Source organism: Phocoena sinus, chromosome 14 (assembly GCF_008692025.1).
Source record: "Phocoena sinus isolate mPhoSin1 chromosome 14, mPhoSin1.pri, whole genome shotgun sequence".
In the NCBI taxonomy this organism is placed as follows: Eukaryota; Metazoa; Chordata; class Mammalia; order Artiodactyla; family Phocoenidae; genus Phocoena; species Phocoena sinus.
In genome coordinates, this window is record NC_045776.1 from 88029560 (window position 1) to 88050503 (window position 20944).

At 45.1% G+C, this 20944-nt stretch overlaps 1 protein-coding gene across 3 annotated transcripts in view; it reads right to left on the reverse strand.

Annotated features, from left to right (window-relative positions):
• Nucleotides 1–3944: 3944 nt before the first annotated feature.
• Nucleotides 3945–20944, reverse strand: part of STX2 (syntaxin 2) — a 45681-nt gene continuing 28681 nt past the window's right edge. The window contains exons 4-11 of one of the 3 annotated variants that reach the window (XM_032603190.1): nt 18683–18757; nt 16912–16985; nt 16152–16260; nt 14125–14198; nt 13865–14002; nt 11381–11491; nt 9295–9402; nt 3945–6133 (exon numbers count right to left, since the gene is read on the reverse strand). In XM_032603190.1, coding sequence (XP_032459081.1) covers nt 9325–9402; nt 11381–11491; nt 13865–14002; nt 14125–14198; nt 16152–16260; nt 16912–16985; nt 18683–18757 — 659 coding nt within the window. In that variant the 3' untranslated portion in view covers nt 3945–6133; nt 9295–9324. Of the gene's footprint in view, nt 6134–9294; nt 9406–11380; nt 11492–13864; nt 14003–14124; nt 14199–16151; nt 16261–16911; nt 16986–18682; nt 18758–20944 lie in introns of all 3 variants that reach the window. The other 2 variants (XM_032603188.1, XM_032603189.1) reach the window with 2 other exon arrangements.

The window sequence follows — 20944 nt, forward strand, 5'->3', positions numbered from 1 at the left end:
TCCAGCACAAGCCAGGGGCTCAGAGTTCCACGTCTGGGGAAGCACAGAAAGACACGGGTGCCGGGAGCTACATGGACCAAGTCTTGGTCTTGCAAGACCCAGCCCTACGACCCAAGGCCACCCCAGCTTGCAGACGGGGACTTCTGGGGGGCTTTGAGCCCAGGGGGAGCAGATCCCCTCTGAGCACATGGGAAGCAGGTGGAGAGCTGTGTCCACACGCAGCCATTATCCTCGGCCTCCCGCCTGCCTCCCTGGCCACACCCCATCACTCGTATCTTTGCTGCGGGGTGTCACGGTCCCCCATCTGGTCTACCTGCTACCTGTGCTCTGCACTTCAGGCAGCCTTTGCCGTCTGTCCGCCCGCCCCCCCCCCCCCCAGGTACATTGGACACTGAGACCCTCAGCTGGATCTCCGTCCACAGTCTCACCCGCTGCCTGGCCACCTGGCCTCCCGCTCGGCAGGCGGGACTGTGTCTGCAGCTGCTCCTCCAGGCTGTTTGCTATCACAGGCCTCCTTGCTGCTCCATCAACACTGAACCCAGTCATCTCAGATCGTCCCAAATCTACCCTTGGACGACAGGGCCTGGACCTGCCCAGGAAACTCCATGACGAGCTGGGAGCACGACTGGCACGGGGACATAGCAGCAGCACTACCGCCGTGCCAGCCGCTGTCTCCATAGGGGTTTCTGCCCGGGAGCGTTTTCCACAGTCTCCTTCCAGAAGGACCAAGTTAGGTGAGGTAACCGTAAACCTCAACTACAGTCCGGGAAGGCTCTCCAGGACTCCCACCCTCCGTTCCGCAGAGGAGGGGACCGAGGTGTGGGGAAAGAATATTGCCTGCACCCTATGTTCACAGCAAAACCATTCACAACAGGCAAGACATGAAAGCAACCTAAATGTCCATTAACAGAGGAATGGATAAAGATGTGTGTGTGTGTACACACACACACACACACACACACACACACACACACACACAATGGAATACTACTCAGCCATAAAAAAGAACAAAGTAATGCCATTTGTAGCAACATGGGTGCAGCTAGAGACCATCATATTAAGTGAAGTGAGTCAGACAAGTACATTTGTCATAATACTTATACGTGGAATCTAAAATATGACACAAATGAACATATCTACAGAAACAGATTCACACACATAGAGAACAGACTTGTGGTTGCCAAGGGGGAGGGGGTGGGGGAGGGAAGGACTGGGAGTTTGGAATTAGCAGAGACAAACTAGTATATATAGAATGGATCAACAACAGGGTTCTACTGTAGAGCACAGGGAACGATGTTCGAGAGCCTGCTATAAACCAAACTGGAAAAGAATATCTGAAGAAGTGGACATTTATGTGTAACCGAATCACTTTGCTGCACAGCAGAGATTAACAGAACACTGTAAATCAACTAGACTTCAACTGAAAATATACACATCGCCAGCCATTTCAGTAAACAGTGAATGCTGGCCACTCTCAAGCCATCACCACTGCGGCCGCCCTGACCGGGCACCCTGAGGGGATTCAGGATGGAGAAAAGCAGCACCCTGGCCCGAGACAGCTAAGGTACGCGTCAAAGGTATCACTTCAATGGGCCCAGACTCTGCATCTCCCATACATAGAAAAGCACTAAAACCATTACGCGGAGATGTGTCTGTTTTTGTGATTGGCAACAATCTCCTGATATTCGACTACTTGTTTTGTTTTTTGTTTTTTTCCAACAAAAACTCCTGTACATCCTGGCTACTCCCCGACCTCTTTGGAGCGGCCCCTCGGAGCGACCGGAGAGGCCGTACCCCGGGCTTACAGCCTCAATAAAGACACCAAATAAAACATCTCCACTTTTAGGCTGTGCGTTTTTCTGCAGTCGACAGGGGTCACAGGCCCGCCGGCTGAACCTGCCGACCCACTGCCCTCGCTCGCCCGGACCACGCTGCCTCTTCTGGAACTTACCCCTTTCTCACAGGCCGGCCCTTAACCGTTTTCCTGGTTTAGAAACCTGCTCGTTCGAGGAAGGCAAGACCGGAAATGACGACCGGATGTTGCCCGAGCGTCAGACGAAACGACGGCCGTCTACGGCCGTAGACGTACGTACACGGCGTCCTCTCCGGAGGCGCAGGTGCGTCTTCAGCCCGCCGGCAGCTCGGACGCGGGACGCCTGCGCAGAGCGCGCCGTCCCGTCCACACCACACCCTGCGCCCAGTCTTAAGCAAGGCGGCCCAGGCGCTGGAGGAAGCAACAGCGGTGCGGCGTGCGCTGCGCTCTGGAAACCAGGCGGAGACGCCCCCAGGCCTTGCTCGGCTGCCCTCCAGAGGCCGGGCTTCGCCCTCGTCTCCCTCTGGAGTCCGTTCTCCCTGAGGCTCACCGTCATGGCCCAGGGAAGCGTGCTGCGTGTTAGCCGAAACAGTAGCCTCAGTTGTCACAGGGGTCCTCGCCAACCACACGAGTCACAGCCAGGAGAAGATGCAGACTGACCCCCGGCCTGCTCCCCGACCCTGACCCCTGAACCCCCCACCCTTTAAACCTGTGGAAGGATGTGGGCTTCGCTTTAGGGAAGAAATTAACAATTCGTTGGAAGAGCTCCCGGAAAGGACGCGACCGCTGGTTGACTCGCAAGCCGGCCCCCGCCCCGTCCCCCGGATGTCCGCTCCACCCTCCGGGGCCACCGTCGACAGAGCAGGTGTGGAGACCCTGGCGCAGCGTGGGTGCCTGAACCCTGGGAAGGCGTGTCTCTCTGAGCTCTGAGATGCGGCCGGCGGGCGGTGACCTTGCCCCGCAGTGCCCCAGACAGAGCCTCCAAAGGAAGCTGAACCGCCACCTCCCACCCGGAGGGGCTGCTTCCCCGCCCTCTGGGTACCTTTCCACCCGGAAATGCCCAAGGGTGCGAACCCGAAAACTCCATTCAGGCGATAAGCTTCGTATTCTTGAAGAAGCATAGACAAAGGCACTGAATTACTGAATGTGCACATCAAGACTACAGCTTGGGGCTTCCCTGGTGGCGCAGTGGTTGAGAGTCCGCCTGCCGATGCAGGGGACACGGGTTCGTGCCCCGGTCTGGGAGGATCCCACATGCCGCGGAGCGGCTGGGCCCGTGAGCCATGGCCGCTGAGCCTGCGCGTCCGGAGCCTGTCCTCCGCAACGGGAGAGGCCACAACAGTGAGAGGCCCGCGTAACGCATAAAAAAAAAAAAAAAAAAAGACTACAGCTTGAAAGCGAAGTCCGTGCGAAATAGAGGAAAAGGCAGTTACAGGTCACGTGTCGGGGTCCCCCCTCCATGGACTGATGTGCACTGATGTGCTCCAGGACTAGCTTATTTGTCTTTTTTTTTTTTTTTTTTTTTTTTGCGGTACGCGGGCCTCTCACTGCCGTGGCCTCTCCCGTTGCAGAGCACAGGCTCCGGACGCGCAGGCTCAGCGGCCATGGCTCACGGGCCCAGCTGCTCCGCGGCATGTGGGATCTTCCCGGACTGGGGCACGAACCCGTGTCCCCTGCATCGGCAGGCGGACTCTCAACCACTGCGCCACCAGGGAAGCCCCTCTTTCTTTTTTTTATATTCTGGATTTTGAACATCACTTTCCAACATGGTTAGAATTCAGTAAGGGTTATGGATTAAGGAAATTTCACCTAATAAGAAACTGAAAGAGGATTAAGGAAAGTATAGAGGCTAAATAACTCTAATATGGGGGGAAGGGGTCGCCCTGTTAATAAATGTTCATGAGAACCTGTCAAATTGGCAGAAGCGTTCAAAGCCAAAACCCCTGGATTGGCAGTTGTCGTCAATAGCAAGAATTCAGGTGGGTTCCTTAGTATGTCCTGCTGATATCTGAGACACGAACCACAGAAGCTTGTAATAATAACAACAGTAATAAATAAAACAATCAAAAATTTATCAAAAACACCTAAAATTATTAACTCACATTATATCATTACACATAATGGCCACAGGTGATTTTCATAGTAGAATTTATTAATGGATATGCAATAAAATATCTCCGCAAAAATCTTTACAGAATGAACACGAGGCAGAAAGTAAATATTCCTTTTTTGGTTCTCTGAGATTTTTTTTAATGTAAACATGAAAATATTTGAAGAAATGATAAAAAGTAACAAATGAACCTGTATATGTAATTTTTAAAAATCTGATTTCAAATAGGTACATGAGGCTTAGACATACAAAATGTGTTACCTGATGGATGACTTAAACACCTAAGTACAAATCAGAAAGCACTTCCATATCTTCAACTATAAAACACAGATTCAGTAAGTACTTCAAATCCAGAAAGAATGTCTTGAAAAAATACAGTAAGAATTATTATGAGAGGTGGGGACTAAAAAGACTTAACTTGAAGGGAAAAGTGGGACACAGGGGGAGCACAAAGTTCCTTCGCACAGGGACATAATCATACAGACAAATGTTTGGATGTACACAAGTTACATTAATACAAGCATGAGCTCTAGATATTTAAATATCCTTCAGGACAAGTCACACCTTCAACTTAAGCACAAATCAGGGAGCGTGTCCCACTGACAGGCTTTTTAAAGATTTAATAAATATATATGCTAGAGCCAGGATACTCCTATAGGAATTCGGACTACACAGTGATGACCGGCAAGTAAAAAGAATGCATAAATACAGACTTAAGCCTAAGCTAAGCAGTTAGATGTATAAAGTATGAACGAGTGAAATTCGTAATTGTACTGAATAAGGAACACATCTTCTAAACGGTCCAATATAATTCACACTTACGGTTTGCAGTCAAGCGTATCTACATCAGTTTTCAAGCCAATGTTAAATACAGTCTTGTGCTTACACAATCACATACAGAACTAACAAGAGTTAACTATATTTTGAGTATCCTTCACATATTCATTTAAAATTTTGACGAGATGCTATCTTATAGATGTCCACTCACTAGTAAGATTTCATACATTTTACAGTCTAAAAATAAAGCACATTATACTAAAGATAATGAGTAATAAAAATGTTAATTATCAAAGATTCCTGTAAACTTTGGGAATTAACTTTTAAAGTTCAGCAGAAGAGTAGGTACTGAACAAGAACATTTAGGTGGTCTGTACAACGGTTGAAATTTAAAAGAATTACATAATGTCTGGGAATAATCCCCTTGAGTTTAAAATTTGGTTTTATCACCATCTTAAACTGAGACTTTATTAGTGTTAAACAGGGAATCACAAACTTTATTTTGTAATGAGTAAAGAAGAGACCATTGTCTTTACGGTGCAGTAACTAATTTATTATCTTGGGTAATGACACAGCTGGAAATGGAGCTGAGTACAATAATCGAGCTTTTCCCGCAGGGTGCTGGGCGCGTTTAAACCTTATAAATCAATTTTAACAGAAGGCACTACAGAGGCTTTTGGGGGAACCTTGCAACCAATGTCTTCTAGGCCGATGGCAAACTTTGTAAACAACTGTGCAAAAATGGCTCTACTATCATGAACCTTCCTATTTCTTTTAAAAGGCAATAGTTAATATATAAAATTGGAGTAAATTAAGATGTTAATATATTAAACAATTTATAAACATTTAAAATTATAGATATCTTACAAAACAGCTCTGTGATAATAAAAATAATTTTTGCAAACATAAACAAACACAAACACCAGTACAAAAACGTCTCAATCAGCATGTTAGCTGGAGAGGGAAGAAAGTCTTAGACCTCACATCTAATAGCTTCGTAAACATGAAGACATTCCTAATTAAACCTCACATACATTTTTAACACTGAAATATAAAAAAATTGAAAATTTCAATAATTCCTTATTTTAAGGCCATTGAAACCAGTTTCACATTGTGAATTTTTGTGGTGTGTTATGTAGAGTCCGAGGATGTTTGGGTTAACTCATCACATCCATTCTGCTTTTTCTCACCAAACAATACATTCTGTTGCGTTTTCTCCTTGAATTCACTAACAGAAAGTCGGCACTCAATGCCACGTGTCACAATGTCTAGGATTCATTCATGAAATGGGAGGAGGCTCATTTGCTGCAGATGTGGTCTGACTCCAAGGATAAACGGCTCTTGGGACATGGTTGCTATGACAATGTTGTTGCTAGGATAATTCCAAGGATCACAAGCAAAATAACTACGCAAATAAGAATGAACATCATTTTCTGCAAGATAAAGAAAAACATTTATTAATTTGCAAGATACCAAAGGAAAGAAATCACTAACGTCATTTCCTAACAAAATTTCTCCTGGAATTTGAGATGTTTTTAAAATACAAGCCCATCATCAAGAAAGAAACCCCTACAGGTCATAGAAAAGGGAGGGGTGGGGAAGGAAAGTTCCAGAGGCAAAGCACTAAGTTATAGACACATGTATATTAAATGAATTTAATAACTTAAAATACGTATTATTAAGACAACAACTATTTACTCCTGGAGGTAAAAGGCAATGTCTACTTGACACCATGTGGGGTCTTCATGAACACGTTCTATTGATCACAAGAAAATCCCAAACAGTTATTTCTTGGATGCATTGTACATCTTTTTAAAACTTTAAATGGATTTATTTCTCACTTGCTGAAAAAAATCTTATTTATACATTTTTTTACATTGAGGTATGATGCAAGGAAGAAATCAACAAGCCATTAACTCGGTCTCCTGCTGCATCCAGGGCCCAGAGCAAGGCAGTATTAACAGTAACTTTTTGCTGTCTATTAACAAGCCCTCGCACAGCTGAAAAGCTAAACAACCTTTGGCTTAAGAAATCTAGCCTCTCCGGGAAGCCCATCTGGTCTGCGGGAGAACAGGAGGAATTCACGAAGATGAAAGGCACACCACACTGTCTGACTTCCAGTTCTCTTTGTAAACAGCAGAGATTCATCATTTTAAATTACAGTTATCGAACTCATGGCACACTTTCATCTGAGAAATCACAGCTGCTCAAACTGGTCAGCTCTGCATCGGTATTAACCTGCCAAGAGTGCCATCGATTACTGCATGAAGGTGAGCACAGCCGGGCCCCTCGGTAAACCTTCACGTCCACTGTGCAGAACCCCGGGACCACTGCCTTCAGGACATCACGCCCTCAAACTTCCTGTTGCTTGTTAACGTTACGTGCATTTCCTGGAAAGCGAGGATGTGGTCCCGACCATGCTCGCATCGTCCTCACGTGTCTCTCGGGGAGCCTCTCTCAGCACCTTTCTAGACACGCCTTTTTCCTTCAGCCTATCACCCCTCCTTTCCCACTGGCATCGCCCTTCAGCTCCAGAACCCGCTCCATATGCCCCTGTCAACCTCACTGCACCCAACCACCTTAGAGAACCAGGAGACTCTGACTCTCACTGCCGAGTCTCTGGGTAGCACGTATGTATGTGCGTGCTTGCTTCCACATCTGGCTTTCAGAGGTGCTCTCCTGACTTCCACGATAGCTGAGCTCCTGAACTCTCAATGCCATAGATTTAATGACCATTCTTGCCCAATAACCTGCTCACAACTCACGCCAAATGCCTGGACTTCTCCTTGGTGGCCCACGCACACCCCTGGGAGTCAAGCCACCACCTACTACACGTAAATCCTGGGCCACGTGTCCTCTTAGCAGTGTCGTTGGGCAGAAAACCGGGCACCCTGGCCTCGCTGCAGGGCTCCAGGGAGTAGGAGTCCCTCCACACAGGCCTACAGGCCCCGAGGAGGGCTGTGCCGAACTATCTGCTGCAAGAATAGTTTTTCCAAAGTATAATTAAAGACGCCGACCACTGCGTTTGTATTAAAAAAACAGACCTGTTGGTGTGCTCTCTGATGTGCTTCTTATCAGTGAGCATGGTTTTGTGTTCATTCGTGCTTAAAGGCATGAAGGTACACCACCGGGCCAGGCCCAGGGCACAGAGCAAAGCCCAGGCTCCCAGGGAACCCTGCTGGGAGGAGCCTGCCCTCGGTTCTACCGCCATCACCACAGCATCCAATCTAAAATTGAGTTTATCTTCAGTGGAAGCACATCCAACTAGCCATATTATGGCCACTAGGAAAAGCTAAGAAAATACATAGTTCATAAAAAATGAGAAAAATAGTTTTTAAATACCATCATTATTAATGAAGGGAAATCACATATACCGCTTTTTCAGCAGACGTAATAGGAAAGCATGGAAGGATACATGAACATCCTGCCTGATGAAAACAGAGAGCCTTCCTTCCTTCTGCCTTCTGAAAAAGTGGATCGCTAACAAACTCAACATCCCAGAGCTTCTAACGGGAACTACCTCGAGTGCAAGGTGGTGGCTTATGTGAACGCTGGGACAGTAACTGCAAGGGCCTCTCGCCTGTGGCGGGTCCTCAGTGCACAGAGGCTCACACTGAGAAACTCTTCGTCTTCGCTTTAAGAAAGTGCCAAGTGTCTACCAAGCCAGCAGTTGCTTTCACGATAAAATAATGAATTCATCAAGGACCACTTGTCACCATCTAGATATAATTTTAATCACAATGATCACGCCAAACAAACGTTTTAAGATAAATAACTGGTACATCCAAATTTAATACACCAGGCAGCATTCTAACTTAAGAGTTAATGCAAGAAGGATGATTCCAAATGCATAAAAAAAAACGGAGGAAAAACACAAAATCTACTGAAGTTTGGAGAGGGGTGATACTCACACAGGAAACAAAAATAAAGATACTCTAAATAAAGAACTGAATATCTTCTGTATTCCGAATCCTTAAGAATTAGCAGGCATGCTCACTTAGCACAAGGTTTCTCTTTAATGCGGCCACATTTACAACAAACCAGACGCTGACAAATGGAAACAAGTGAGACGAAGTCTTTTAATTCCACTGAGTGTTCTTCACAGCTCTCGTTCCATTCCCTCTAATTCCACAGTAAAATGATGAGTAAATAAATAGAGTTCACAGAGCAACTTTCGGTTGTTGCACTTATTGAAGAGTTAAAACTTAAGAGATAAATTAAACATTACATTTTAGTTTTTTAATTGAGAATTAATCCTCACTGCTAAGGTTATTCCACTAATGAAGGGCTCCTTTATTTAAGAAGGGAGCATCCTCCCAGACCAAAAACAGAAGACTGGAGAGTCAGGGGCTGCCGCCCGCGCCGTCGCATTTAGTAACAGAGGCAAACCCAGCCGAGGCTTTGAAACCAACAGGGAGATGACCCTGGTTTAGAGGTGAGCAGCCACCCGGCCTAAGCTGGCTCTCGGCACAGAAGCCAGGCAAACGCTCCACTGGCAGCCTTTCATTGCTTTCCAGTATTTGTCAATTGGGCAAAGCACCCCTATTAGCTAACTGGGCGAGGGAATAAGCAGATTAGTTGATTAGTTACTTACTGCCCATGCACGCTGACGTCAGCCACCACATCACGTGCCAACTGATAAGCCAATGATTAGAGCGATCACAGCCACCAGAGCAAGTGACACAGCAACAAGTACCCACTTCTTCTGTCAAAGGAAAGCAAGCGATTATATCGTGGTTAATTCCACACCGCCGTGTTAGAAGACATCATTCATTTAAAATCAAAGACTATTGGAATTCGTTTTAAAATCTAAGTTATGGGACGTCGATTAATTCTGCTTGACAACTTTCAGTTCTCATAAAGACGGGTTTTTAATTTAATGAGGTCAGACTACTTGGAGATAAACTGTTACAGAACTCGAAATATTAGGTGTCATCAATGAGAAAGCTGCATGACCACATTCTTTTAGTAAATTTCCAATGGACTGAGACATAAAGCTGATTGTTTTTCACGTATACAGAGCTACGTAGCCAGGTCAGTGAACTCAGAAATCAGTTATCTATGTAATAAGCCCCTACACTCTCTTCTTTCTTGTTTGTTTGTAACTGGCCATTAAGTCCTTCACTGCCCCTGCCACACCATGTAAAACAAACCACACTCCACTAGTGCCGTCTGGTCTCTCAGGGGCTAACTCAGCTGCCCCGGGAATGGAACCAGGACACCAGGAGAGGGGAGGGATGGCCAACATCTCAACAACCACGCACCTAACAGCAGAGGGAGAAGCTGAGCAAGCTGTGTGTGGTTTCAGATGCCAGGCCTTGAGTCAGAGAGACGGTGATAATTTTTGAAACAAAACATCACGTTCTGACCAGTGGCCACTCCGGGTAACGCACTGCTCCCAGCCACCTGCCAGAACAAGGCTTGCTCTGCCGGTTCAGGATAAGATGTATCCCCCAACCACCTTTTATCTCTGTAAAACCAGGGAACTTCTCATGGAAATTTTCGTTGGACTGACGTGCTGTTTAGGTCATGGAGAAAGGAAGGGAACTGCCCTTTTTTAATGATTTTTTTTAAGTGAAAGTCCATTTTGTGCCTGGACCAGCCAAAGCACTTCACATGCGGACCTCATCACCTCACTTTACTTTAAAGGTCAATATTTCAAAAGGTGGTAACACAGAATTATGTAAGAAACCATGTCTTATGTCTCAGAGATAATTAACACTCAGATATCCCCAAGAAAAAGCAGGGTGAGATGCTTTGCAGGCTGACATTAAAGCCCAGACGTGCATCTTATTTGAGAACGTCCATGGGCCATCGTTACAGGTAAATCCGCGCTCAAAATCTGACTATGTTTCCTGAACGTTTTGAAACTAACTCTTTACAAGGAGTTTTTGAAACTCCCTTTTTTGCCATCACGTTGGAAACCTCCCCCTGACTGGCACTGAGACAGCCGTCTTCCAGCAGGTGGGAGGGCGACAGGCCCTGAAAGCACGGGTTTGGTGCTTCGTGTTGCTCCTTTCCACACTGGAGAGAAAGGGACCAAGAAGTAATGGGTGAGGTCACACAGTGAGACACACGGTTTTCCAGTCCCTGAATCAGAACTTAATTCTGTGGTTTCGCTGTTTTCTTAGAAGAGCTTTCACTCACACACGACACACGTTAAGATTCAGATAAAGATACTAAAACTCGTTTACAAAGTTTCAACGTGAGTGCTACATAACGTCTATGGTCCACGGTCTCAAATAATTCTCTTCTTTCCTCCAAACCAAAGGATTAGCAAATAACGTAAACAAAGAATAAAGTGTTCACTGCATAAGATGTGTAACCAATGGTTTTTAGAACTTCCAGTCCCATGAGTTTTGTTATGTCCCTCCACATAATGACCCAAGACACAGAGAACTCTGGAATTGGAACCCATGCAACTGAGAAAAGCAGAGAGACCGACTTTGGCTGCAAAGGGTTTTCATTACTTAAAACCAACAGGGTTCACAGTCAACATAACTTATCTGATAAACTTCAAATGTTTTAGCAAAAAGAATGACTTCAGTTTTCAAATGAAACATTAATGTAAGAAGTTTTCATTTCTTGGAATACCTTTTAAGTGGGCTTGCATCGACGTATGCACACTCAAAACCAAATCCAGAGAAAAATGCCCTTTAATTCTTAAGGACCAAACTCACCCTTCTTGCTTTGCTTTGATATTTAATAGCTTTTTTCGTTTCTTCTTTAGCATGTTCTACATAGTCTGTGGCATTCATAACGTTTTTTTCTATGTTGTTGATCATTTCACCCTTAAAACAGAAAGTTTCAAACTTAGGAGATACTTTCAAATGACTTAATTGTGTATCTTAAGACAGCCACAGAGCAGCAGTAAAGTTTCCACAGGAACATAATGTGCATGAAATGGACACCGAATTTTTTTTCACATTCACGAAAAGATGAGACCATTATAAATGTACAATATGCAGAATAATCAAAATCCAACTTATAAAAAGAACTAAAAGGGATGGGCAACGATGCTGATAACTGAAGGCGTATCATGTAGACTTTGAGATATGCTTTAACATGAGAACACTCTTTAAAGATGGGCGCAGTGAACGGGAGGCGGCAGGCTTTAGGCTAAGCGAATATTTACTATTATGCACGTACATACAGTGGACGAAGAATGACATCTTTTCTAATGGGTAGAATATTGCTGCAATTTCTTCAAAATACAGTAAACCCAGAATAGCTTACGGTGGCCACTAAGTTGGCTAAATTAATGAGCGAAAACGTAAAGTGAGGTGCATCCAGTGAAATGTGAGGTGACAGAACACATTACCTGGTCTTCTGTCCACCAGCAGACGCAATCTGCAGCAGTGAGCGGTAAAGCATTGAAGAATGACGCACAGTTAACTTACTCACTCACACATGTAAACTTACTAGTAAGCTTTGATTAAACGCACATGTTGAATTAGACGAGCCAATATAATGCGGCACTAACAGACTTCTAAAAGGAAACAATGGAACAAAGCTAAGAACACATCGATTTTTCTAATGGCGACTAATACATCTGACATCAAACAAGCCTAATTAAAAGTCCAAGGCACTCTAAAATCTTTAGTAATAACAAAACTAATCACTGATTGTCTAATTGTCTAACTGGTTTCCTTCCTGAAAACAAGAAGCTGGTGGCAGCCAGACTCCCAGCTCTCCCCCTTCTGCACGGTGAGTGGCGCACCGGCCCTCCCAGCAGAAGGGGTGAGCTTGCCCCGTTCCCGCACCGTGAGTGGCGCACCGGCCCTCCCAGCAGAAGGGGTGAGCTTGCCCAGTCCCCGCACCGTGAGTGGCACCGGCCCTCCCAGCAGAAGGGGTGAGCTTGCCCCGTCCCCGCACCGTGAGTGGCGCACCGGCCCTCCCAGCAGAAGGGGTGAGCTTGCCCCGTCCCCGCACCGTGAGTGGCGCACCGGCCCTCCCAGCAGAAGGGGTGAGCTTGCCCCGTCCCCGCCCTACACTGCAAATGCACCGCACCGCACCGCAGCTCTGCACACATTTTTATGACAAGGTTCCTCAAAGTAAACACTGTTCTTCAAATGTTAGTGGCGATGTGGAGGATGAACCTGGCACCTGGATGGACTTCTCAGTGATCCTTACATAACCCAGGCAATGAGAAATAGGCCAGTCAGACTCGAACCTTCTTAGAGGACACAAGAGATCCTGAAACCAGCCTCCGCGGGAGCGAGGACGTGAGTGTGACGTGAATCCTAAGATGACTCGGTACGAATGCTCCGCCTCCACGGGGCGGTCAGCTGAACTCAATGGCCCACTGATCAGTGAGTGACCGAGGGCGAGCCTCATGCGCTTGCAAAGTCACAGAGGACCTTATTCAGCATCACGAGAGGAAGCGCAAGCACAGCCACAAACCTAACTGGAACCACCGGCTTGTGCTTCACACTGAATTTTCTGTTTTCAAAAATCTGTATCAACTTCCTCAGTTCCTCACAGGGTCTCCTCACACCCCCATCACCCCGTGCCGGTGGTACTAGCCACCGCGTAGCAAGTATAAGCTTCTAGTTACGTCATGGTGTATCCCCTTTGGGGCTTATTCTTTCATACATTTCTCCCAATTGTTACTCTAGTATATGGTCCTTACAGAAAACTTGAAAATACATGTATTTTAGAGAAGAAGACTAAAATTCCCATAGTCCCACTGTTATTATACTGCTTGGTATACTTCTTTCCTTCTGTGAGTACTGTTTCATGCAGCTGAGTTCATGCCATATATACATACACACAGGCGTAGAAGGGCGTGTGTTGTATACATATTCACGTTTATACATACACGTGTAAGGTTCAGTATCTCCCTCTTATGTCAACTTGAAATTCTGGCACATAACGTTTATATATTTCATTAAAAGTCCTCCATGAACAAAGACGATGTTGCCTATGGCTGCCTAACAGGCTGTCCTACGGACAAACCACACATAACTTAAGTAAACCAGTCCCCCACTGTTGAAAGGTGAAGCTGTTTACAGCGTTTCAGTCTCACATGGCAATAACACTACAACTGCTGAATTACGAGACTGCATCCAGAATACTGGCTTTCTCAGGTATACTGGAAGCAAACGTAAGATTTTACAGAAAACAGCTCTCTGTCTCAGAGAAGCAGAGACGTGTGTGACTACCTGAGTCTCAACGAGCACGGCCATGTCCACGAACAGCTCGTGCAGCTCTCGGATGCTGGTCTCCAGCCTCATAATGTCTTTATGACGTGACTCAATTTCATTGAGAGCCTGTCTAGTAATCTGTGAATCCGATATAATCTTTGAAAAACAAAAACAGAAGAGAAATACTAATGAACTTACGATTGCTCTGGAAGTTAAAGAAAAAAAATCATCTGTATGTATACAAACACACAAGGCCACAAAGCCACCTGCATACTCACGTCCGACGTGAAAATGGAGGGATTCCCACTTTCCAGCATCTCTTCTAGTTCATCATCAGTGGTAGTTTTTCCAGCTAAAATATTAACAATTAAAAACTCCATTCAGAATGCAGCAATATTTAAAAATGACTTTTGCACCCATAAGTTAGCAACTAAAATCTGAGTTGTTAATATTTTCAACCAATGTTTTTCTAACCTCTCCAATGTATTTTCTTAGGCAAATATTAACGATGAGAGAAATTAACATAAGCCTAAGAAGTAGGAAGAACTGGAAAACACTCATGAAAAATCTTATAATTGGAATGACCAATGAAATCCAATTTTAGTCTGAATAAGGAACAACTATAAAAACGAAACTGATAATACATTCTGGCGTATCAGTTTTCCTACAAGTTTAACTCTGGCTTATAGGAAACGGGGGTAAACTAGATCCAGCATATGCTAAATGCACATAATAAAGACTGCAAAATTAACATCAGAGGCTCTAATACTTTCTGTAGTTCGGGCGTTAATACTTTTTCCTTGAGTTAAATGTAGTAATGCTGTGCATGAAGAGGTTCACAGAATTTTGGGAAAACCCAATTGAAACATCGTAATAATTAAAAGATCATTTCATGTGAATATTCACAGCAGCATTATTCACAATCACCAAAAAGTGGAAACAACCCAAATGTCCATCACCTCATGGATGGACAGTGTTAATGCGGTCCAGCCACACAATGGAACGTGATGCAGTCATAAAAAAGGGATAAAACACTGGTGTTTGCTGGAGTATGGCTGAACCTTGAAAAAACTGTGCTAAGTGAAAGAGACCAGTCACAAGAGACCACATGTTGTACGATTCCATTCATATGGATGCCCAAAATGGGCAAAATTACAGAGACAGGAGAATAAACTGGCAGTAGCCTAGGGCTCAGGGGAGAAATGGGAAGTGCCCAGCAACGGGCACCAAGTTTCCTTTTGGAGTGATTAAAACGGTCTAAAATTGATTGTGCTAATACACTAAAAACCACTAGACTGTACAATTTGAGTATCATTCACATGGTACATCAACTATATCTCAAAAAAGATGTTAAAATGTCATTATTTATTTTGGGGGGCTGCGTTGGGTCTTCGTTGCTGCGTGTGGGCTTTCTCTAGTTGCGGCGAGCGGGAGCCACTCTTTATTGAGGTGCACGGGCCTCTCATCACGGTGAGAAGGCATGTGGGCTCAGTAGTTGCAGCACGCAGGCTCAGTAGTTGTGGCTCGCAGGCTCTAGAGCGCAGGCTCAGCAGTTGTGGCACACGGGCTTAGCTGCTCCGCGGCATGTGGGATCTTCCTGGACCAGGGATCGAACCCGTGTCCCCTGCATTGGCAGGCGGATTCTTAACCACTGCACCACCAGGGAGGTCCTAAAATGTCATTTAATGAGGTTCACGTTTACGGCTGCTCCCCCCTCGCCAAGCCCGTGGGAGACGCAGAGCAGCCCCAGCGGAAGGTGCACCCACAGGGGGCTTGTGTCACAGCTGAGGAACCCTGATCTTCCATAGTGGGGAGTAAGCAAAGCTGCCTAACCTTTATTCAGCAAGCAAACCGCCTTCTGCCCAGAGGGAACCACGAGCTGCATCTTCTAAGGCTGCCTGTTACACAGACAGACACCCACGGGAGAAAGCCTGGAGCAAAAAGGCAGCGAGTGTCTGCTCACCAGACATGCAGAACCGCGAGACCCACAAGAACTGTCCCCGGAGACGGGGCAGGAAGGGTTAGGGGACACAAAAAATACAGGATGAGATGACGGTTGAGAGTCTTCCAGGTCTCATTAACGCTCTACAAGTAATCTAAAGTCCACTCACCTAGAACTTTCTGAAGGATTTAAATAAATAATAGGTTGGTTGATTCAATGAACAGGAAGCCATGAAAGCACTTTAGGCTTACATTATTGACCAAAACAGAGATGGAATTACTTTTTTGAAGTTACATACTTTCATGTCAGACCCTAAGGAAGAAAAATATGTTTTTAACAAAAATAGCACGTTCACTGACTCACTTATTTCTAGCTGACGCTGTATCCGGCCTTTGCTTCGCTCCCGAAATAGAGTCTGTGCTTCGTTATACTCTGTCATAACTTCCACAAACTGTCGAGATAGCACTGAATGCTTTTAACATAAAAAAAAAAAAATAGATCAATACACACTGGTCATTTCTTCTAGTAAAAGTGATAAATAAAAACATCACATTATAGAGATTCAAACTAATATGCCACTTACTTAATAAGATTAACAGCAGCTTACCGTATAACAGAATCTATGCCAAGAACTTTACACGCATTATGTTATTTGACTTTCACAGTAACCTTACTATACTATTACTATCCCTCATTCTGTAAAAGTGAAACCGTCATTTCAAGAAGTCAATTAGCCCATAGCTACAGGCTGACTGGGTCAGGTTGGCACCCAGGCAGACTGTCCCCAGAGCCTGAGCACATAATCCCCATTTGTCAAGTAGAGTTCAGTGGACTAAATTCCACTTTGCTGCACCATAAACCTATAAAAGGAGAGGATTTTACCACGAACACTAAAATGACTGGGATAATTCTTTGCTCTTCAGAACAGAATTCTGCTGTTGGGCTGAACACACTTTTTTTCTTCATAATCTAGAGAGGGAGTCTATAAATATGATGCCTTTTTTATGCAGAAATGCTGAGAGAATTAATGTGATGGTAAAGATGAAATTATTTTGAATTTGAAAGAAGTATAAAGACCTATTCTTCAGCATCGCTTCAATCTAGACAAGACCAATAATCAAACCTGGGTTCTGCGTATCCGAAGATCCACTGACATTCGGTTCCCACTCTCATCCTGATCAAAACTTTGTTCAATAGCTAGAAACAAACAGGAAAGAGTTTTTTGGTGTTTTTTTTTGCGGTACGCGGGCCTCCCACCGCCGCGGCCCCTCCCACTGCGGAGCACAGGCTCCAGACGCGCAGGCCCAGCGGCCATGGCCCACGGGCCCAGCCGCTCCGCGGCATGTGGGGTCTTCCCGGACCGGGGCACGAACCTACGTCCCCTGCATCGGCAGGCGGACTCTCAACCACTGCGCCACCAGGGAAGCCCAAGAGTTATCTTTTAAACTAAAAAATGAAAGGTCTTCAAGCCTAACCTCAAATGTATTTTCTTATCTTTTCAACTCCTAGTAAATTTATGAGTTTTGGTAATTGTCAGTTGCTGATGATATCAGAAAATAAAACCAGATGTTACAGCTTCACATTTCAAAGCAGGCAACATGAATCTGATCAAGTTTGGAGAATTTAACTGTCAATCCACAGGAAATACAGAGCACAGTGTAACCTGTTAAGTGACATTAAAGGGGTGAAATCAGCAAAACTCTGCAACATGGCAACATATCAACCAATCACAGAATACGGTCCAAATAAGGAACCCAATTCAAACAAACTATTAAAAAAAATTTTTAAATAAAACAATAAAAAGATCACTGGGGAAGTGTGAATTCTGACTGGATATTTTATAATAAATAATAGTAATTAATGTGACTTAGATATAATAGTAGTATTATAGGGCTTCCCTGGTGGCACAGTGGTTGAGAGTCCGCCTGCCGATGCAGGGGACACGGGTTCGTGCCCCGGTCCGGGAAGATCCCACACGCCGCGGAGCGGCTGGGCCCGTGAGCCATGGCCACTGAGCCTGCGCGTCTGGAGCCTGTGCTCCGCAACGGGAGAGGCCACAACAGTGAGAGGCCCATGTACCACAAAAAAAAAAAAAAAAGAAAAAAAAATAGTAGTATTATAGTTGTACTTGGGGGAGAAAAATCCTTCTCTTAGAAATACACACAGAAAACTATATGCTGATGAAGACCCAGATGTCTGGGATTGGTTGTGAAACCAGCTGGGCTGAGTGAGGGCCGCTGGGACCTGCAGAGCTCAAGGGCATGGACATGGGGCTTGTGGTGGTGACCCCCTCCCCCGACATACGTCTGAAATTCTCCTTAATAAAGGTTCATTTTGATCTTCAGAAATATTCTTGATTCGAATGTCATTTTGTAAAAATTAAATACAGTCTGTCTTTCTACCACACGGAGAAAACCCACATCTGTTTCAGTCCCACAGGGAAGCTGTGGACCTCCACCCGGCACCGTCAGCCGAGATGAATCTACGAAAGGTTCAAAGGAGCTCACCGAGTACAAGGGCATTCAAGAAGAACCCAGCACTTCATGTCAAAGGCTAGTCGCCTTCTCAAACATCTGCAGTTTAGCCCCAAATGTCATAAAATAGAACAGATTAACAATTTATAAGCGAGTGCTAACTCCTGCTGGGCACGAATTAGTGCTTCACTCTGAAATTTAAGGGTTAACAGCCCTTAGGTTTAGCTCCTCGTTTAAGAATTCTAGAATAATGAGGAACTTAAACAAGACTTGCTATTCCAAGTACATACAACTTATTTTAAAGCGGTCATAATCTTAACTTTTGAAAATGTAAAAGAATAAAAAGTTATAAAGAAGAAAATAATAATTACCCACATTCCTACCGTCAATGATTACATGTAATCAAAACTTTACACTCACATTTTAACTTGGTCCGAATTTTATTAGCAGTTTTCTTGATTTCTTTGTTCAGATCTTCAAGTTCTTCTTTTATTTCTACAAAATTAAAAAAAAAAAGACGTGAGTTATAATATCCAACATCAGTGTTCAACAAACTTAAACAGAACAATATTCTTGGTAGTCATTTGTTTGTTTCTTGAGAAAAACTACTGATCACCCCAGTGGTTCTCAAAGTGTGGGTCCTGGACCAGCAGCTTCCCTTATCAGGTGGGCGTTTAGTAGAAATGAAAATTCTTGGACTCCACCCCTGACCTACTCACAGGAACTTCACTAGATGGGCCAGGACTGTGACTTAACAAGCCCTCCAGGCGGCTCTGGTGCACACCTAAGTTTCAGGATACCTGGTTTATACCAATTAATTGATGAAACAGTTCCTTGAACCCAGTGCTGACACCTAGACCTGAAAAAGGAAAGCAGAAATTTAACCATATTCTGGGAGGAAAAAAGCCTCCACGTGTTTGACTTCTTTCCTGCTGTCCTCTCTCTCATCAAAGCGGACTCCTGGCAGGAGCGTGGGTTCCTGCACCGGGGAAGGCTGAACTCACACCCCCAGAGGCCCCGCCTCCGCGTGCGGGGAAGGAGGGTCAGGGAAGGGGTCCAAGGGGAAGTGCGTGTGGAGCAGGTCTGTGCGGGGTCCACCCAGCTGAGGACACGACGCACCAGTCAGGACAGCCGGGGACGCTGACCAGCCGCAGACACATGACTGAGGACTGAGAGTGCGGGGGACATTCCAAGGGCTCACCTCTCTGGATAAGAAAGCCCCAGGGTTGGGGGTCACTCAGGACTGAACTACTGGACCTTCCTGCTAACACAGGTGCGCAGGGGCTCAAGCATTAATCACAGAAATACAAAAGGCGTTACGACGCTTAACCCTTCAAGCTACAGAAGCTGGCCATGAGGTTATATTTGATAACGGCAGGATTTCAAATCTCTGAAAACAAGGGCAATATTGGGAACTAGGTCATTCCTATGAGTCCTCCTGCTGAGAACAAGCAGAAGAGCTGGACGTCATCAACCTATAAAGGCAGCAAAGAAGACTCAAAAGAAGGAAACCCAGAGAAATGAGCCCAGCGAGGGAGCTGCTTGAGCCCAGAGGCAGCCGAAGCCTTGAGAAGCCAAGAAAAGGCTGAGCTGAAGCTAAAGACCACATGCTGGAGAAAGGGGAGCCGCAGGCCCAGAACGCCGGTGCACACGGCCAACCAGCAGAAACGTTTAAGAATCATCTCGTAAAAAAGAAAATACTATCGAGAGCAACAGTCAGCTCTACCCACCACCAGTCCCTCCCACCAGGAAGCCTGCCCAAGCCTCTTAGATAGCCTCATCCACCAGAGGGCAGACAGCAGAAGCAAGAAGAACTACAATCCTGCAGCCTGGGGAACAAAAACCACATTCACAGAAAGACAGACAAGATGAAAAGGCAGAGGGCTATATACCAGACGAAGGAACAAGATAAAACCCCAGAAAAGCAACTAAATGAAGTGGAGATAGGCAACCTTCCAGAAAAAGAATTCAGAATAATGATAGTGAAGATGATCCAGGACCTCGGAGAAAGAATGGAGGCAAAGATCGAGAAGATGCAAGAAATGTTTAAAAAGACCTAGAAGAGTTAAAGAACAAACAAACAAAAATGACAATACAATTACTGAAATGAAAACTACACTAGAAGGAATCAATAACAGAATAACTGAGGCAGAAGAAGGGGTAAGTGACCAGGAAGACAGAATGGTGGAATTCACTGCCGCGGAACACAATAAAGAAAAAAGAATGAAAAGAAATGAAGACAGCCTAAGAGACCTCTGGGACAACATTAGACGCAACAACATTCACATTATAGGGGTCCCAGAAGGAGAAGACAGAGAGAGAGGACCCCAGAAAATATGTGAAGAGATTATAGTCGAAAACTTCCCTAACATGGTAAAGGAAATAGCCACCCAATTCCAGGAAGCGAACAGAGTCCCAGGCAGGAAAAACCCAACGAGAAAGACGCTGAGACACATAGTAATCAAATTGACAAAAATCAAAGACAAATAAAAATTATTGAAAGCAACAAGGGAAAAATGACAAATAACATACAAGGGAACTCCCATAAAGTTAACAGCTGATTTCTCAGAAGAAACTCTACAAGCCAGAAGGGAGTGGCACAATATATCTAAAGTGATGAAAGGGAAGAACGTACAACCAAGATTACTCAACCCGGCAAGGATCTCATTCAGACTCGATGAA